Consider the following 20473-nt stretch of genomic DNA (forward strand, 5'->3'; position numbering starts at 1 on the left):
CTACTTTAGCACCTCATTTTTATTGTATAGGACATGAACAATTAAAATATGCTGCGAAAGCAATGCTTTATACGAAGATTGCAAATAAATGGTCAGTTTTAGAGTGTCATGGGTGAAGGTGGAATAAATCACGATGAAAAACGGTATAACAAGATTTGTAGATAATGAAAAACGTTGGTAACAGTGTTTGAAAGGAAAAAAAATGCTGTTCAGTATTTCCACCACCAAACTTGCTCAATTTCTTTATACGTCTAGGTCGTATTTAGAGGGTTTTTGGTCACGAGAAATGTTTGACAAATTTCAAGATCGTCCTCCTGAATACACAATGAATTGTGGTGGTTTTGTGTTCCTCTCAAAAGAAATGGATTCTTCAATGACTCACAATTTCATCAAGTCGGTGGATTTTCTGATATAGTAGTACGGCCAAAATTATTATGGTGCCAATTAGTATTGTAATAACAGCGAGTGCTACAGCCAAATAAAGCCGATATGTCCTAAAATTTTTCTTTTTAAATTTTAAGAGGAACTTGCCTGAAATCACATTGATACAACTATGTAAGACTCACCTCCTGAGTATTTCTAGATCAGACATGTCTGGTCGACTAAGTTTTTCGCCGTTATATTGTGAGTATTGAGAGAAATTCTCGATCTTCATAGTAGACAAGTACGAAAGGATTGAAATGAAAATGTTTGGTGAAACAGTGTTGACAAGATCATTACCATAATCGAATTCACGTGAAATGCGCTGGGAGTTGGGGGAGGTTGCATTTTTTTGTCAACGCACCAATGTTCCGTGAATAATGCATTCTCTCGCGTCAAAGCATAAAGAATGAGGAAACAATGAAAATAGAAATGTTTCCAAGGATTTTGCAGATTCTATCGATCGCTGATTGGAAATGAGCCCATAAAAATGCGTGTGAGTTGACGTAGGTAGCGGAAACGTTCTGTGATAAGTACGAATGCCAATCCTATTACATGGAGAAGAAAAACTCGTCATCTGTTTTGGCGTAAGCGACGGGCCTAAGCGTTTAGTTCTAATACTTTCCGAAAAGATTGAAAAAAAAACAACAAAAAAAAAAGAAACTGAAAGACCCAAGATAAAGGCATCAACCCACGAATCTGAGGTGGTACAGATTTCAGGTGGAGTATTCGTATACGGAATCGTAGATCATGGAGAGAAGGGTGATTCCGTCCATTTCGTCGTAATTGCCGTAAAAAACGGCAGGGAAGATGCGGCGCGTGCAATCGAACTCGTAGAAAGTAGCGCGCCGGAAAGCTTGAAGCCGTATCTTCCGGGCCGTTTTTTACGGCAATTAGGAAGAAATGGACGGAATCACCCTCCTCACCATAGTCTACGATCCCTTATACGAATACTCCACCTGAAATCCGTACCACCTCAGATTCGTGGAGTGATGTCTTTAAGTCCGACAATTGAGAGCTTTCATCGAATGTAGATCGAACGTAAGATTTCTTGTTTTGCCGATGAGGTTTTGATGAAACTTTATTTGTTGCCTGAAGGGCTTGAAAATGTCTCGAGGTTCCCAATACGATGCTTACTCTATCGATATGCCTCCGCTCTCTGGTTGTCGATCCTCAATATGGTTCCAACTGCAGTCTCACTATATTGTCCCACATGCCGTTCCTTAATGCTATCCAGACGTCAATACCAAAGGAGACTGCGCAGTGCGTAGATCTCATTCGCATAGGGTGACAACCTCTATGAACGTGGTGGTTTACCAGCCCCACGCGTCGGTGATACTTCTTAGTTTGTTCTCCTTTTTGAGTTCTTGGGTAGTTTCCTATTATATTACACCCGTTGGAGCCAAATCGCCACTTGGCGAGAAGAAAGGAGCAGTTTGATTGGGTATGCATAGTATCAGAGACCTCAGGGGATTTTTAGACCTTTGATAAAGAGGAGATTGTCGAAACGTCAAGTTATAAGCAAAGTTTCACTGAAACTCCTGCACACAGGTCCAGGTTTCAAGAAGGGAGGAGTTGTAGCTTTATGTAGATCTTCCATGTCTTAAAATCAACGCAGATTGACAAGTTCTGGAAATTTCAGAAACGCAAAATGCATATAGGTGTTGTTAATTAAGGATTAGGTTGATGTATGAATAATGAAATTAAAAAAAAAATTCAAACTAGTGCACAAAAAAAAAGAGTTTAGCGTTATATAACACGTTATTCGAGAAGGCATTCTTTCCGTTTCTTTCTCAACGAGGCAGTGATTTTGGTTTTTTTTATGCTGATTCGATTGTTGATGTTAATTTTTAGATCAATAAGATGGAGTGTCAATTCGAGAAAAATGATCATTTTCGACACCATCTTCGCTTTCGAACTTTCCCTATTGAATCCGGGTGCCGAACTACCGTGAACTGATCACACTCCATCTTCCTGGCCAATTCTACTTGTCGTTTAACGCCGGCTTTCGCACAAAAGTTGATTCAATCGCTCCTCGTTCAACTCAACAGGGCGCCAAGACCGAATCGCATCTTTCGAGGTCGAAATTGCCTTTTTCGAATCGCTTAAACCGATTCTGCGCCGTTCTTGTTGGTATTGTGTCTTCTTCCTACAATACACGAACAGCCTTTGTGGCTTTAGCACTTCGATTATACACAAAAAGAAGATAGTGCCGAAAATGCTCATTTTTGTAGGCTTGGTACTTCATCTTATTGATCTAAAACTTAAGAGAAATTAAATCAACGTAAAGATCAAAAACACTGGCTTGCAGAGAATGGATTGCTCTTTCAAACAACATGTTACATAACGCTAAACCTTTTCTTCTCTGCCCGAGTTTAAAGTAAAGGATAAAGGTAAAGCGTTCGGCGATTGGGATGCGGCATCACGTTCATTTAAATTCAGAATCGTTTGGGGTTTACGAACGCGTGTCTAGCCTATGCAGTGACTTGTGGGAAGGATGCTACCCGATATATCAAGTCAGTGCTTTTATTTTCCCAAGCGTGGTATCCAGTTTTTCGACCCCGGATGGGTGAGAGGTTTGGTTGGCAGTAGGACAGTTTTGAACCATCGATAGATCGTGGAGACAGAGCGGAACCTCTTACCGACTACGCTACATTCGCTGGAGCTTGAATTACAAAAAAAAAGTTACGTACGCGTCAACCTAATATTATACTTGCGAGGACAAGCTCAGGAACAAATATCGAGCTCGAAGAATCGAGCCCAAGGTTTGGCCCTTGTAAAGCAAATGTGTATTCGCCTCGAATTCCGGGGAAGATGCGGTAGCTTAGACATTGAATTTTGCAGCTCTGGAACTGGTCAACTTGGGGAAAAAAGAATAGGAAGTAGCGGCCCAAAAGGTGGTCGTGAAATGTCAACAAAACTACTAATGGAAAACAAATCTTACCTTGACCATTTTGTATTGGAGTTATTGCCTTGTCGCTGTTAGCGATATTTAGGCTTTCTAAGCAAGTTTCTTTAGGTTCAAGCCACTAAACAGGGTTAGTTGATTTAGTAATTCCTTGGACTCCCTTTTCCCGTCAAGTTTAGTCTTGTTGCGTTTAGATCATATATTGAGAAGTGGTTATGGGAAGTTACCTCCGAATTTTGCAATACTCTCCAGTACAACCTCAGATGTCTTTGATTTCGTGAGTGTAATGAGTTTTTTGTATATTATTTTGTGACAGAATCTGAACAAGTGTAGTATTTTGATCGTATATAGGATTTTTTTTAAACAATGAATGCATCATCACTTAATATTTCGATCTCTTCTATAGACTTCTGGAGCATTTGTTCCAGAAATTTTGAAAAGTGATCACAGTACATTTGATGTTCTCACGATTTTTTCTTGATTGAAGTCTACAACTTCACAATTGTACCAGATTTTGTACAACCTTTTGAGATAGCATTGTGATGGATGTTCTTCAAGTAATTTCTTGAAGTATTCTGACAAATGTGGCGGGTGTGGAGCAGTCGGTTAGAGGTCCGTTGTAGCCATATGCTCGAGGGTTCGAAGGCCAACACGCGTTCCAAAACCTCAACGATTACGAATTCCAGTAAAACGCGTTGGTGCATCCCAAGTGGAGTGGATTAATACGCCAGTGACTTTATCTTTGACTTTTATTCTGACAAATACCTTGCTTTTGCCCCTCATTTTGTTCATCGAACATTCACCTCGTTGCGCCTCACCGATTAATTCAACTTCATCGGAGCCAATTAAATTTACACCGGAGATCGATGTGCTAGGTGACGATTATTTCTATTGTAATTTTTGTTCTTTTTTTGTTGTTGTAGAGAGAAAGATGTAGTTCTCTTTTTTGTTGTTGTAATTATGTTTCTCCTTTTCTCGATTTCAATTTCTTTCATTTTCATCGTTGACCATTGTTTGTGGTCGAGAGACTAGTTTGTACGAGGCGAACGTGAAAATCGGGATTCTTTTCAGTTATACATGACCCGGAGCGATTATCGTCGTCGCAACCGACCGAGCGCAATTGAAACTTTCTCAGCCATTTGCACTCTTCTTCTTGTGCGCACGATAGGATTTCGTATTGTAGTGAGGTTTCACCTGAACATACTGGTATAGTTGAGACACTGGAATGAATATCGTCATTCTTCTATGTTTTCTTCACGATGTTATTGGATTCTTTTTCCCTCCACAAGGTATGCTTTCATCATATTTTTTTTTCAATCAGACACAAATCTATTTCATGGATGGTATCATGAGTTCAGTTCTCTAGCTATCTATTTCTCTTTCTTTCTTTCTTGATTTTATCATTGAAATAATGTGTCAAGAGAGAGATAGAAGGAAAAGGAGAATGAGGGATATAATTATGTAATGGAAAACAAATCCATGAGACTATGAGGATTAGTTATGGAGTCCACTTTTGGATCCATGTTCTGTAATTAAGAGATTTAATACTTAAACGTTTTGAGAGGTAAAATTTGAACAGTTTATGAGTACAGCTTTGTACGAAGACCATTAAACCAGGTGATGTCTATGGTGAATTATTCTCAAATATACTAAAATCAGAGATAAGAGGGTCCAGAAAGAGGTCTGAATGAAAATTGACGTTTGTATACGTTTTTTTTTGCGTTGTGTAATTATCATGATTATCGAATAATAGCCTACCAACTCTACTTATCTTACTTTTCTATTCTTTTCTTCCTGTATCACCTGCTATGAAACGTCGTAAATCGTATACAGCAGCTTTCAAGCTAGACGCCGTCAATTATCGTGATTTGCATGGAACCTTGACAGCGGCTAGTCATTTTGAAGTCACTGAAGCAATGATAAGAAAGTGAGTTGTTGATCGACAAAATCTTCAAGAGATGCCAGCAACGAAGAGAGCCCGACGATACAAAAAACACGTTGAAGAAGTTGAAGATGCCATCTACAACTGGGTTGTCAAAAAACGAGAAGAAAATAGAGCTGTTACGGTGAAAGAAATAAGGACCAAAGCAAAGGAATTAGCAGAAGAGCATGGTCACCAAAATTTTAAAGCATCTGCGCATTGGTGCATCCTTTTTGGCGCGAAAAAACTTTTTTTCAAAGAAGAACAAGTGTCGGTCAGCCATTACCGTCTGACCATCTACAAAAATGCTCGGATTTTCGAAAGTTCGTTGCAGCTGAAGCCTTAAACGTATCCCCTTTCAATTTGGGAAATATTGATGAAGTACCAGTTCCCTTTGATATCATCTATGAACGGACAGTTGATGTGAAGGGACGAGAGAACATTAAAATTGATTCTACCGGCCATGAGAACATAGCTTTGAAAAAGCATTGTGTGATTTGGAAAATCTCAAAAACGATTTTGCCACGATGAATATAAACGATGATGACGAAGTAGAAATTGGAAAAGTTTAGTGTTATGTTTAGGTATGTTGGAGTCCTTGTTGTTTAATATACAAATAAAATTTTAAAAATATTTTTCCAAAATCATTTTTTACCGGTAAATTAAACCGCTCTTATCTATGGAATTTTACTGATCGAACGGGCTCTTCAAGTTCTATCCAGAGATCAAATTCCGGCATTTCTAGAGAGATTCCGGCAGAAATTCCGTTAAAATCGCTATTTTTGTATATGAATTGTTTATTACGTGGGCGGGGTTTAGAGTTGAGGGGCGGAGCTTCTTCTGAACTTCTTCTCCGATTTTTATTTATCCATCCATCAAGTTAGAGGGGTGACTGCATTCAATTTCAATTTCATTCCAATTCATTTTCATCGGTAAATTAAACCGCTCTTATCTATGGGATTTTAGGGTAATTGGCTTCGCTCCAGAACTAATCTCAGCGGTTTGCATCCTAACATTGGTTTTTTTTATTCCTTTATACTTTTTGAGGAAGAATTCGAAAGTTATTTACAATGGTCGTTTCCTTCACAATACCCTTTTAGCTTTGGTAAGAAAAAATGCTGTTAATCTACTGGACGATACCGCAGAACTATATAACCTAGCTTACAATTTCTTTATAAGCTGCTATATTTGAGCGTTTCAAAAAAGTCAAAGAGGCAGCATGTCATGAAATTTCCGATGTTTGGATCTCTCATGGACAATATAGAATCCAAAGTGTAGATTATGGCTATGAGTATAGCCGCACTCAATTTTGTCTAATAGCCCTGGAAAAATGGTGTGAGAAACAGCTTTGGTTCGTACGAGGCACGTTAGAACGCGCCACTCCTGCACACACGTCGAGTGCACGAGCAAGCGGTCGAAAATCAATGAGATCTCCTTAGCAGGCTATTCATGTGAAACCAACGGATAGGGTGTTGAGGGAACCGAAGCATGTACAAGGCTTGGGCGCTCTCACGTACCTCGTAGGAACTAAAGCTGTTCCCACTCGTTTTTTTCTTCGGGAACATTAAGGGGGATTAAGAGTGGGCCCGCTCGTAGCCGCCGTAATCTACAATCCGAATTTTATGTTGAGAGTCACAAAGATCTCTGAGTCGCCAGTTTTGCGATTTCAATCTAGCGCACGGTGTTGCAAAATTTTTCATAAGCAGCTATATTTGAGTTTTTCAACAAAAGCTAATCTCTACATGTGATAACAAAACTGGAAGTGCTAAGATCGGTGACCAAATAGTTTTTCTGACTCTTGAACTCGTTTTATGTGCTTGTGATTACTTCATACTTGATCGAAGACAATTCACTTCCCGTTAGTTCTATGGATACCGATCATATAGGATAGACAATGTTGTAGTGTATATTTACGGAGACTCACGTGACCCACGTAAAAAAGAATCTGGACGGTCAATTAGGTTTCGGATAGTACAAACAAAGAGTGAAAGTACAAATGAACGTTGTTAACAACTTGCTGATTTTCTTTGTTTTCTCCTCTTCTTTAGCAAAGATAAGGGATAAAGTAATCGGCGTTGAACAATTTTTTTATACGTATTCGACTTCAACTCAGAATTGTTTACGAGTTGAAGTCAAAGTTAATGAACTCATAGAATAACTTGACCCAAGATAATATCCCTATGCTCCCAGACAAGTCTAGCGTCAATTTATCGGGTACGGAAGATGAAAGATTTTGTTGAACCTTAGGTGGTCTCAACTATTTACACATAAGCTGCGGAACCGCTTTCCACTTCTTAGATCCGCTTCTCTTTTCAAAGGGAATCAAATATTACCAGATAGAAGGGACTACACTAGGAAATGACTGTTAACGGTAGCTCGTTGTAATTTGTTTCCTTTTACGAGAAAAAAGTTCAGGATGCTTTTCTGGTATGGACATTTTAACCACGTTTGCATTAAACCTGACCCCTTACCCAAAATATATCTGTCCTTTGGATTTGATACAAACTCGGTAGAATTGCACTTCGCTGCAGGACCTGCCGCGGAAGCATTTCCAGTGCTAAAACGAGTGGAAATCTGCTTCGGCCGTGTGATGCGTTTGTACGTGGGCAATTTTTTTTCTCATTGTATACCAGTGTGTCCTGCAAATTCACATTTTTCCGTCAGAGTGCATTTGTACAACGGGAGATTTTTTTTTACTAAACTTTACTTATGGGTTCTTGGTGTTTGGTCGGTAGTTGGTGTTAAATCAGAATAAAATCAGTTTTTTTAGGGCAAGCGACGGATAGTAAGAATTGTTTGTGTGGTTTTCCATGCTTGATCAATGTTGGAAGCTGCCGTCAGTGCTTTGAAATGAACTGTATGTGATTTTAGTTCTAGTTAAGTACAGTTAATGTATCTAAAACGTATTTATGTGAAACGTTTGAATTGTAGGTCCCACTCGATTGGCACCCAGTTACATTCCAACCACTTCATCACCCTATAAACAACAATCATATTCACAACTATCGATGCCCTATGATCTACGGCCGTCTGGGGTTGTGTCGCTTTCGAGGCCGTACCGCTCTCGTGGTCATCCGATACCGAGAGCTGTTAATCTTCCGACGTTCATCAATAACTGGTTAGTTCTCCTACAGTGTTCAGTTTCATGTTGAACATCATCAGGCAAATGTTCAGGCCCGTACCTTCACCCAGCCTCGTTCAAGTGCCACCTTCAACAACGTTGGTAAGCAAATTTCAAAAGCACCATGTCACCATCAGTATGGTTTTGTGTTCAGACTGAAAACAATGGCCTTTCTGACGTAGACAGATTGCTCCTGCTAGGAACAGCAGGCAGAAAAGAACTGCTACATTCGGCTGAGGTTCCACAAAGCGCATCGCCTACACCATCGCAGCCTTCTTCGCCAGCGGGTTTCACGATCGTTTCCACCTTACCTCCTGAACCAGCCTGGACAACCTCAGCTACTCCTCCAGAAGAGCAAAACGATAATCCTGAACCTATTCCTATTCCTTCAACTAGGATTCAAACCAATCCTGAACTATTGTTGGGGATTTCCATCACGCCTTCTGTAGAGGGAAGAACGAATGAACCGAGGTGATTATTTTTGTAGAATTCGGCTTTCTTTTTATTTCTTTGTTCCTTTTTTTGCGCTACAATGTTAGCACGGTGGAGAAACCAGTAGGAATCGAGGTGGGGCCATCGCGAACTGCAGGAATGAATGGTGGTAGTAAGGGTCCTCACTCGATCCTAACCGCTTCGCTCATCGCATCGCGTTGACCGCAACCGCTTACGCATTTGCACCGTGTTTCATGTCGTTTTGACCCTACTATACTTTAGTTGAACAAACAGTAACAAAGAGTAAAGCCGCACCATTCAGATGCTCCTGACTTTACACTTTGTTATCGTTTCTTCCACCTCCAATTCACTTCTTTGTCCAACCATTCATTTCTTAATTTAATCGGTCACTTTTTGATTTGAACATTTAGTTACTTCAATACTTTAATCTGTTTCTGCTCAACCTGTTGTTTATTTGATTTGTTTTGCCGTTTTTTTTCTTTTTTCCGTCGTCCATTCAAACTTTTCTCATTCTTTCATTCAACTATTTTACTATATTGTTATTTCTCATAGTTTATGCAGGCTAGTTTAGCTCCACTACGACAGCTGCCACGGTAGATCCTTCTGATCATTTATTCGTACCTGATACTGTAGTTGACAGCGTAACGGTGAGTGGTTTTACAAGTTATTTTCGATGTTTTACGCCTCTTTAAATGCAGTGTTCCACTCCTTTCTTAATTTTATAATCATCATATTCATGATATTCCTCTTCTGGCATCATACTCACACGATTATTTTATTTATTCATTCTCCAGTATCTGTCGAATGTTAGAACCATGACATCCTCTCCTATTTCTCATTCTTTTCTTTCCGCCCCGACTTCTTCGCTTTCATCTTATTTCTCTGCCAGATATTTTTTTTTGTTTTTTGTTTTCATTGAAGTTGTTTTTTAAAGTAGAAAACAATTTTGTTCTCTCTTGTTTTCATTCAAGTCATTTGTATTTTGCAAAAGAAATGAAGGTAACAAATAATTCACTCGAAAGTGTGCCTGAGTCACTCTTGCCCTTTTCTAGAATCCCGAATGGAAATATAAACAACTTATTTTTAAAGCAGCTTATCACGAAACTGACGATGTCGTGATTTCGCCACGAATAAATAGAGGTAGGGCAGCTCGGAAGTGTGGGCACTATGAGGCCCAATGTTTTCTGGTAATCTTGTAAAAGGCGTGTGAAAAGCCTTGTGTGCCACCGTCTTCCCAACGATGCAACTATTTAAGGGATAGTAAGTCGTTAGATTGATGAAGTGGTGACTTTAAATCATGGTCAAGTTGATATCAGTCGTATATTTGCCAATTGCTGTGATTACTTCTCTGCTGCCGCTACTTTTCCCGTTTCTTTTTGCCGTATATTCCTTTCCAAGTTATGTAAAGTAGTACTTAAATCACAGAACTGCGCACTTTTGCACGTCTCAGTCTTTTTGGTTACCTTTATGAAGCTGCTTTTTCCTTTGTTTTTCGTACTGCTACAATAGCAATCGTTCCTTTAATCTTCTTTTTTTAAAGAATGTGACGCCACTCTCCAATATCGCTGACAGTGATTATACCTCCGAAAAATACTTTGATTTTGCAACGGACGCCTTGAATTTAGAAGAAACGACAACTAAGCAAAACAATCAAGGTTGTTTTTCCACTATTCACTAGCTACTCTTTATATTTTACAAGTTTCTGTTTATAGGAACTGCAACCATCACGTCAGTAGTTGAACGCCCGCCTCCACCAGTAGTAGTGGAAACTACGCACATTGAAGTAAGCACAAAATTCCAAAAGTGGTGTTTGACATTTCAATACTCTCATTTCCCCTGTAAAAAAGCTGCGGTGTCAGAAAGAAGATCTTTGAAGTATTTATATGAAATCAGGGTTTTTTTTTCGTAGATCTAGTCGTCTTTTCCGACTATAGAGTTCTTCTCAAGTTCATGTTTATGTTTTTTATGTTTATCTGCGCGTGCTTATGAAAAAGCGCACTAGGATGGATAGAAGGATAAAGGATAAAGTGTGTGGCGTTAATCAATCCGCTTGGGATGCTCCCCCATGTTCATTTCAATTCAGAATCGTTTGAGGTTCACGAACGTGTAACTGGCCTATATAGTGACTTGCGGGAGCTAGCCGATGTGTCAAGTCAGTGTTTTTATCCTCCTAGACAAGACTGGTACCAATTTGTGGACCGCGGAGGCATAGATGCGATAGTCGAAGCCGGTGCTCTGACCCCCCTCACTTTTGGACGGTTGGAGAAAGAACCTCCTTCACTTTTAGACGGTTGGCGAAATTACCCTCTTCACTTGAGCTGCACCCCATGAACTAAACCTTCTTCACCTGAGAAGGGTCTGGCTCCTTCCTATCGCACCTATGCTCGGAGGGGCTTGGTGAGCACTAGGGCGATCATGCAGCCACAGCGGAAGCTCTTACCGACTGCGTTACACCGAACCTTTTAAAAGGGTAAAGGATAAAGTCACTGGCGTATCAACCCACTTGGGGCGCGCCAACGGGTTTTACTGGAATTCTTAATCGTTGAGGTTTTGGAACGCGTGTTGGCCTATACAATGACTCGCGGGGCCAGCCAATAATCAAGTCAGTGTTTTTATCCTCCCAGACAAGTCTGGTACCAATTTATCGACCCCGGAGGGATGAAAGGCTTGGTTTCCACTAGGGCGGTTTCAAACCCTCGTCCATGTACCTACAACTGACCTGTAACCGACTGCGTCACATCCGCCCACATCCATCGAACCTTTTGGTTGGATGTAAATATAAATTTGGAAATTGGCAAAGCCCGATCTAGCACTACACACTCTGCTGTGTTTCTTTTCTATCATAAACCAAATGTGGACCAAAGTTATGCGAGAGTTGTTGCTCACCGTTTTTTTTTAGAATTGGGTGGTTGTACTTTTTAATCTACCCGAAGAAGAATCACACCTATGAAGTTTTGCAGAACGCTTCTTTTGTTTCAGATTTTATCCTCTCTAGTATGTAAATGACATGCAGTGCGTTTTTTGCAATTTAACCTTCTCCAATCGTAGCATCCATGCGTCGCAAACCAACTAAGCAGTGAAATATTCATTCGGATTTTTTTGCGCTTTAAATCAAATTTGTCTTTTTGTTATTGCTATTTTGGTGTTTCCTTCGTATCTTCCTGTGATGGATGTCATTTTTAGTTCAATCATCCGACTTAAAGGCAGCATATCACGAAATCGATGACGTTGGGTCTTCTGTGGGACAACAATGGGTTTTCGGTTTCGCCAGCACCCTATTCATTGGTTTTACTTGCATACACTGAGAGACCTAATTGATTTTTGACTGGTCAAGAACGCTTCGCGTGAAGAATGGTGGCGCGATCTAACGTACTTAGGAACTAAGGCTGATTTCCACTACGAACTCTATATTCTCCCACAGGGACTCCAACATCGTCAAGCATGTTCCCCTTAAATATTTCTCCTATACTATTATTGTTGAGGTTTTAAGGTATATCATCCCCAAGAGGAATTTTTTCCGGAATCAAGTGAAAACAGCGTTAAAACTACAATTCCTTCGGATTTTCCTAAGGTAATGAGTTATTCTTTTTGTTTAGAGGTTTTAAGAAGACGAAGACAGGTTGTAATTCTCTTCTAGGATTCTCCACGAGAACCATCTGAACACTTTTCGACAGCTGCCGTTACTTCAAATTTGGTTTCTTCGTCACTATCTCCGATCGGGGAGAACTCGTTATTCTGGATGAATGCCCCTCTGTCTCCTCCCCGTAAGTCTGCCCGAAAGAGATGCATACTATATAATCTTTTGTTCTGTCGTTACGTTTCTTTATTTTATTTAGGGATGAATACTCTAGATGAAAAATTTGGTGAAGGATTATCAGGCCAGGAAAGAGCGAATGCTGGGTTGTACGCAACTGCCCCAATCAGAAGGGTCCGTGGAGATCCACTCGAGAGATCCAGAGTCTTTTGTAAGAAATAAATGGAATATCATCTAAGCAACAAAGAGTAAATTAAATTAAGACATTTTCTTTCGGGCCAATCGTTCATAATTAAAGGCAGCGTATCACGATTTTGAAATGCTGCGGAATTCGGAGTAAAAGCGTAGAGTTTGGATAGTAGATGGCGGAACCTAACGTGGTTCCGCCCATTTCCCCTCATTGTCGTAGAAAACGCCGTGGAAGACGCTGTTTTTCTTACGACAATTCCAGTTGCAGCGCGCCACCTTTGGGCACGCGCCCAGTCCACGAGCAAGTAGTCGAACATTAATGGGTCTCCTCACCAGCCTTTTCAAGTAAAAACAATGAATAGGCTGTTGAGGATACCGGAAAGTTGGGAACTGAAGCGGTTCCCATGCCGTTTGTTTTACGACGATCAAGGAAAAATGAGAGGAACCACGCTGGGTACCGCACCACGTCAAAATCGTGATACGGTGTTTTTAAAATAAAATCCTAGAAATTGAGACTTTCCCTCAAAATTGTCGACTATTATTAAGTACTTCCAATGACCGTGTTCTCAGTGAATGTACAAACGGACGAAAATTCTGCATTGCAGATTCGAAATGGGGCAGCAAATACCGTAGTTTGCGCCGAGGCAGTGGTGTTGTCGGCAAACATGTAAGTTCTAGTTTTATTTTAGGTTTCTTGTCTCTGCAAATGTTTAAAGGGATGAGAACGTATAAGTATAACAATGAAGCTGCTTTTTTTTTCGTGTGATAGAACTTTTTTAATGTCATATTGTAAGCCAACATCATTCAGCGTTGCTGTTGAAATGGTGTGCACTTTATGAGGTGTTGTGTATTGGATGTGTATTAATCAAAAACCGGCAAACATTCTTTGGTACATGTACATAGGGCGGGTATAGTGTATCGGTTACAGTGCATGATCGATCGGAGGTTTGAATCCGCACTAGTGCTCACCAAGCCTTTCTTACCTCCGGGGTCGATAAATTGGTATCAGACTTGTCTGGGAGGATAAAAACACTACGTTAACACATCGGCAACCCCCCACAAGTCATTGTATAGACCAGTTACACGTTCGCGAACCTCAAACGATTCTGGATTGAAGTGAACGTGGAGGCGCATCCCAAGCGGATTGATTAACGCCACACACTTTATCCCTTACCATTTACTTTATGTACACAACCATTCGTGAAAAAAGCTATTTTCTCTTTGAACATGGTAGCAAACTGTACTTAGCTTGTGGTAAAAATGAAAACATCTCAAAATCGCGATAAGAAGCTGGTTTAGTTCATTCGGGGTGATGTGCGAAGTTTCTGGAACAAGAGAAAAAACTTTAATGATGTTCATACGATGCAAATAATAATTTGTCTTGCGGTTATATGGGGGGACGGTCGTTAGGTACCCGCAGCCGAATAAGTGCCTGCAGAAGAGGCTGTCGGTAGGCAAGAGCAGGCATATGTTAGACTAGTTGTGATCACTAAGCCACGCCCATCCATCACCACGTCACTGTGGTCATGTGCCGTGTTTGTATTGCAATTAAGTGATAGAGTTGACTTCTAGGAAGGTTCAAAGAACGAAAAGGTACCAACGTAGAAAGTGGAAAAAGACGTAGAAAATGGAAGATTTAAAAATGAAGAAAGAACATAGAAAATTTGTACAAGAAAAAAACAAACAACATGAGAAAACATAAATGAAGCCAAAAATTGAAAACGTTCCAAAATGAAAGTTAAAAGGTGTAGAAACGTGAACCTGGTTTTTGAAAGATGCAGATTTGTGATTGAATAAACTATTTAGAAGATATAGATGTATATTTGTGTTTATACAGACCATTTAATCCATGTAAGATACTGCAATAGTTTGTAAAAGTTTCGATTTGTTTGTTTTACATAGATAAAACACTATTATTACATTACATTATCTTCCACTTGATTTCGTGTGCAATCCTTCGATTTATTATATCTCTATACGTAAGCGATCGATACTCCGTACAGAAGCAATACGAGAAATAAACTGCTCCCGCGAGGCATGTTTCGCACCTCATCAGACGATGAAGGCCGAAGATGGACGATGTGATGGGCGGGGCGAAAGGCGAACGCAGCGCAATGCTCTGCTGACGCTAGTCACCGCTGCGCAGAGCAATTAACGATAGCCGTCGCCAGTCGTTTCATCTAAGGAGAGGTTGTCGCGGAGGTTGCGGGTACCTAACGATACGCACCCGGTTATATGTTATTATTAAAGCCAGTCTGAGCGTCCATCCAAAGTCGGACTTCAAACTTCTGGTGCTTGCCTCTCTTCAATTGTAAGTACAAACTTAAAACAAAGCCAGTTCTCGTAAATTTCTGTCATTTCTGTCAGAGAGGTAGAAATGTTTTTTTTCAAACGACGTTTATTTCCTCCTTTTTTCAAAGAAACGAAAATATTGATAGATGTCTTTCTTGTGATCATTTCACTACAGGTATCTTCGTAATCTACATCTAGATTTAGAGGATATTCAAGCTTGATTTTACATCTATGCTCCTTCGATACCACAACAATTTGAAAGCATATTTCGAAGTATCAGACAAAGTGTTCCTCTTTCTACTCATCAATAAACAAACAGTACAAACGTGAATTGGGCACCATCATCATTCGGATAACGGGGCTACGTCAAACCAAGTAAACAGCTAACTACAACTTGAATAGTTGCATCCAGTCTTTGAAGGTTTCTGAAACATGGTGAGGGTAACAAAAGGCGAGAAGGCAGAACATTTGGGCATGCAGTGTTACGGCTATAAAACGGTTCACAGTGTTTCACTTATTTGAAACACCACACCTGGAATTATTGAGGTGTGCTGGGACACAGTAATTTCGTTGATTCTTATTTCTGACACTAGTCCGACGCCATGAGACCCTTCCCACCCCATTTTATAGCATTCTTGCACGGACGCACTAACCGGACGCTGTGGGACCCACATGGTGTTCTAATCTTTTGTATTTAGAACTAGAATTAGCAGACCTTAAGCGACAACTATACGCATATCATGTGGATGTATTATGCTGAAATGGCTCTTATTTTCCATGAAATAGGCGATGTTGGAGTTTATGTGGGAGTTCGGGTTATAGATTACAAGTGCAAGCGCTGCTCCGCTCAATTTTTAATAGTCGTCCTGAAAAACGGCATGGAAACCGCTCTTGTTCTTACGAGATACAAAAGAAAGCGCCACCTTAGTACATACTCCGGTTCCGCTCAGCATATAGACTATTTATTGATTTTACTTGGAAACGCTGCCGAGGAGACCTCATTGATTTCTGACCGCTCGCTCGTGGATGTGGCGCCTGTAAAAGGAAGACGCGTTCAAACGTACTTGGTAGGAGCTAAGGCCATTTTTGAGAACGATCAGGAGAAATTGAGGGTGGGCACGCTCATACTCGTTATCTGCACCACAAACTGTATATTGTACTAAAGAGTCAAACATCGAAAATTTCAAATAAACGAAAGAACAGGACAGTCAATCTGTGCTTAATTCTAGAAACATGTAAATGAACTCACAAAATTAAAAGTTTTCATTCAGCTCACAGTTGAATACATAATGTAAAAGCCGAAGTTAAATTAGTTAAACAATTTTGTAATAACAGAAATGTTCTGGATAACCGGCAGTAGTCCAAAAAGAGAGTTATGGGCATCGGATTCACAAGCAAACGAGCGTCATATTAAAGCTGCTGTGAGTTTTAACCTACTGGGTCGCCGTCAGGTTCTGACCTACTGGCTTTTTTTTCAAAGTGAACTTTTATTATTCTTAGTTGCGGTGTCAAGATGTATCTGTTACATGTTCATTTTCGAGTCAGAAAGTAAATCTTGATCTCCAACCGGTTTTTTTTAAAACGCCGTTTGAACCTTTTCCTTAGAGTAACAGGTCAAATCACTTATATCTGCTTCCAGTGTTTGATGAATGTGATAGTGTCGAGTCTTCAGTTATCCATAAAAGTCGACCAAAAAATCTTAGTCCTAAAATCCAAGCACCCTAATGAAATCTACTTTTCATTAGTACATTGAAAATGTGCCGATCCTGTACTTCCAAATATGAAGTCTTTCTAACATTGATATTTCAGCATCGGAGAGAAGACATCCTTTTGAAAAAGAACGCCTTTGCAAAAAGACTAAGAAAAGCGAGGAAAATAAAGGTGAGCTGCTCCGAACATAAAAGTGTAAGACTGTAACTGTTCTCTTGTTCCGTCTAAAAAAATCTTGATTTTTGATCTATTTGCCAGGAATATGAAGTCTTTTTTGATGACCAATATGCATAACATTTAATGTCAGGGTTGTTTTCTTTTAGCCTGCTGTAGGGATGACTCTGTCAGAGATAAATGCGAAACCGAAACCGAAATGCAATAGCCCTGTTCTGAAGAATATTATGCGTCAGGTAAATTCCTTTGAAATATCTGAAATATTTATTAATTATTAATTATTTATTAATTTTAATTTAATTCTTGTCAATCAGAAATTGGTGTTACTGAATGTTATTAAGTAGTATAAGTAAATGGCAAGTTGAACCACTTAAAGTTTATTGAAGTTAAGTTTGAAGCAGTTTTTTGCGGCGAAGGTTTTTTTTTGTATCAAAAATCCAACAATAACCTGGCAAGTACGGTGGCTAAGTAATTTAGCGATTCTCAAGGGAGGCTGATCTATTAATGGATCATCTAGGAAGAGGCGAAGCGATCCACTTTCTTTATTTTTAGCCTCCATCCTTGCTCTTATGATCTTACTTAGAAGTCTAGCTTGGTGTGGGGTAGATGACAAATGCTCAAATCTCATAAGACAATATAAAGGCATAGGCGAATTAGCATAATTGCAGAAAATGACCTTTTCTACGACCGTATCCAAGCAGATGATCTACTCAGCAGCTACAATGAACTATCCAGGGAGAATCGTCAACGTGATCTGCTCTCACCACTCATTTTCATACATTGTGGTGACATCACCGATTTATTGTGAGCATAGGAAAGCTCGCCTTACCTGTTTCACATTTTTGCAGCCGTAGTTTCACTAGTTCGCTTATTTATTACTAGACGTTTAAATCCCATCATTACAGGGAACACTTGTTGCAGCTGTTGTGCTGCCGTTAGACATTTAAAACGTATAGTAGAGTCAAAACGACATAAAACACGCACGCAATTGCGTACGCGTCTTCTCTCGAGGCGCTTCGGTGGAGCGTAGCAGCTAGGAGCGTGGTGAAACACTTGTTGGTGCCGCCCATCGTTGCAGTTTGTGACTGTCCCACCTCAGTTCCAACTGCTCCAACCGCGCCATTTCGAACGCATAGACAAATGCACCGCAACCACACTCGTGATTCATGTTGTTTTGACCCGACTATACAAAGTCTAATTTTTACTGTGGGACATCTATGATCCCGCTCAATACACCTATGATGGTTTTTGGGGGACCATTGAAATGTACTGTGTGTAGGAACATCACCACTACTTTCTCTTTTAGAACTTTGATTCGCACGAATTGTACAGGGTGCGGCGCGAAACAGTGTTTTCGAAATGAATATTGCTCGGGCGATGATACAGGAGGACCGTGCGGTCGTGTTATAATCCATTCCCTGTCTCATAGCACTTCACTCTTAGTTATTATCAGGGAGCCGAGTCGGTGACGGTAATTCAATACTTAGTTCAACTAAGTTCAACTAACTAAGCTTCAAGTTACCGTCACTAACTCACTTCAAGTTACTTCAAGTTTAGTAGTTCGGTAATGACATATTGAATTCCACTGGGGATTCAATATTAGTCGAAAAAACCTTGCTCCCGTGTGTGACGCACATACATGCGATGGAGGGAGCCGGTGCTCGGGCTCTCTTCACTTTTGGACAGCAGGCAGACTTTTATGCGGTTTGGGGAGTCCCATCATCATCACCCCCTCATCGCTAGAGCTGCACCTCCTGAGCTAGATCCTCTTCAGTTGAGGAGGGTCCGGCTCATCTATGGCGGCACAATCTTACGTTGGATCAGTAATCTCGGAACAGGGTTTGGTAATAAAAAGAAAAACTTCCCTGCCTCCAATGTACTGTGCATAGCGAATGTTGGAAGGGTCAGATAATTTTTATTTTGTTTAAAGCAAGTGCCAACGATTTTATTGTTATTTCAAAAACGATATAGGGATACCAATGGACATTAATTTTCCGATAATTCATGAGTTTCCGTCCGTGAACTATTAAAATGCTACGGTCTTACCTATGTTGTTTTGCCAAACTAGTTTTGTTTAATGCAAAAACTAACGATTTCATTATTGCCCATGTTCGACTGTCTTTGAATCTCGGCATGTTGAAATGTAGTTTTTAATTGATTTTCTTGAGCTGTAGGCAAGATTGGTATTGATCGTCTTTATTAAACAACGGCTAACGTTTCGGCGCTGTCTCCTTCGTCAGAGCCTAGAAAATTCAGAGCCATTAGTGATTTATCCTCTCAAGCGCTTCATCACCCTACAGAAAGTATCCAATCGGTAGGGAAACTCAAGTCTCTATCGTATATCGTATCGTTCTGTACACAGGTCTGTAAATCTGGCCCATAAAGTGAATATACAATGGGTACCCAACTGCAGATGGTGCTACATGACAAGCACGGCATCCCTCTCGAAGATCCAACGTAGTAGATGGCCCAGAAAAGATCCCTTTCTGTTTACCTTAGATATCTGATGATATGAGTGGACCGGTACGGTGCTGTCTACGAAAAGCGGGTCTACAGAATGACGTGAAGATTGTGGAAATACCTCCAGCGGACCTCAAGAGTCAGCTGGTACGTAATCGTGCGTATGATCGACTCTTCACAACTCCCAGCTGCGTGGTTTGCCCGTATGGCAGAGAGAGTGATTGCATGGTATCAGGAGTAGTGTATCGTATCACGTGCAGGTTGTGCTGTGGCGATTATATAGGGAAACGGGAGTGTACTGTGCATTAGGGTCAAGGAGATCTAGATGGACTCGCAAAATCTAAAACCTTCACCTCACTTGGAGCACACCGTAGAATATCGAATATCATCCGAACTCCTGCGAGTCCGAGATCACAGCACGCAGAACACTAGAAGCCTTTTGGATAACCGCCAAAACTCCAAAAATGAACAAGAAGAATGAGTGCATTGCTATCACAAACAAGTTATCCCCATGTCAAGACCTATGCAGGTTTTGATCTACGGGGCGGGCTGTGAGGTCCCTATATAAAACCCTTGTGACTCGTAGTTGTGGTACGTGGTGGTCGGTTGCGTTACCAAGTCTAGCTAATGAAGTAAGTATTAGCCAATGTGTTGCTGTTTGAGTTTTTCTACCGTTTGGATGCCTTCTGTAGGGTGATGAGGCGCTTTAGAGGACAAATCACTAATTTCTTTGAATTTTCTAGGCTCTGACGAAGGCGATAACGCCGAAACGTTAGCCGTTGTTTAGTAAAGACGATCTTGGCTACAGCTCAAGAAAATCAATAAAAAAAGACTAGATTTCATTATTATTGCAAAAACACTAGGTTCGCATCCTGTACATTTGCGTGATTCATCGGTTTAAAAAAAAACTGACGTATGCTCTGTATTTTCGGAAGTTTTAACTTAGGTTCCTAGAAATTAGGAGATGAAGTGAAGTCCTCCATCGTTATGTTTGTTTGCTGTGCAAACCTGCTTAGTACGATTTGCGCCTCATTTCCCTGTTCGAATTGGAGAAATAGGTGTCTACACGTG

The 20473-nt window shown here is 40.4% G+C and overlaps 2 protein-coding genes across 3 annotated transcripts; one reads left to right on the plus strand and one right to left on the minus strand.

Annotated features, from left to right (window-relative positions):
* Nucleotides 1-251: 251 nt before the first annotated feature.
* On the minus strand, nt 252-655 carry RB195_013219 (uncharacterized protein; the record flags this gene model as incomplete). The annotated part of the gene is made up of 3 exons (XM_064202925.1): nt 252-314; nt 383-494; nt 567-655. 3 exons carry the CDS (start codon nt 653-655, stop codon nt 252-254), a joined length of 264 nt encoding a protein of 87 aa, XP_064058806.1.
* A 3898-nt stretch (nt 656-4553) lies between these two features.
* RB195_013220 (uncharacterized protein) lies at nt 4554-20189 on the plus strand (the record flags this gene model as incomplete). 2 transcript variants are annotated; one of them, XM_064202927.1, is made up of 16 exons in its annotated part: nt 4554-4617; nt 8020-8106; nt 8181-8367; nt 8424-8472; nt 8525-8841; nt 9395-9470; nt 10364-10478; nt 10536-10606; nt 12314-12394; nt 12461-12587; nt 12660-12788; nt 13372-13433; nt 16868-16939; nt 17092-17178; nt 17611-17746; nt 20146-20189. In XM_064202927.1, the coding sequence occupies 16 exons, from the start codon at nt 4554-4556 to the stop codon at nt 20187-20189; spliced, it is 1704 nt and encodes a 567-aa protein (XP_064058807.1). The 2 variants fall into 2 exon arrangements, with proteins under 2 accessions (XP_064058807.1, XP_064058808.1); XM_064202926.1 differs by lacking the exon at nt 20146-20189 and having other exon boundaries at nt 17611-17796.
* Between the last annotated feature and the right edge of the window lie 284 nt (nt 20190-20473).

This window comes from Necator americanus, chromosome V (assembly GCF_031761385.1).
Source record: "Necator americanus strain Aroian chromosome V, whole genome shotgun sequence".
NCBI lineage: Eukaryota > Metazoa > Nematoda > Chromadorea > Rhabditida > Ancylostomatidae > Necator > Necator americanus.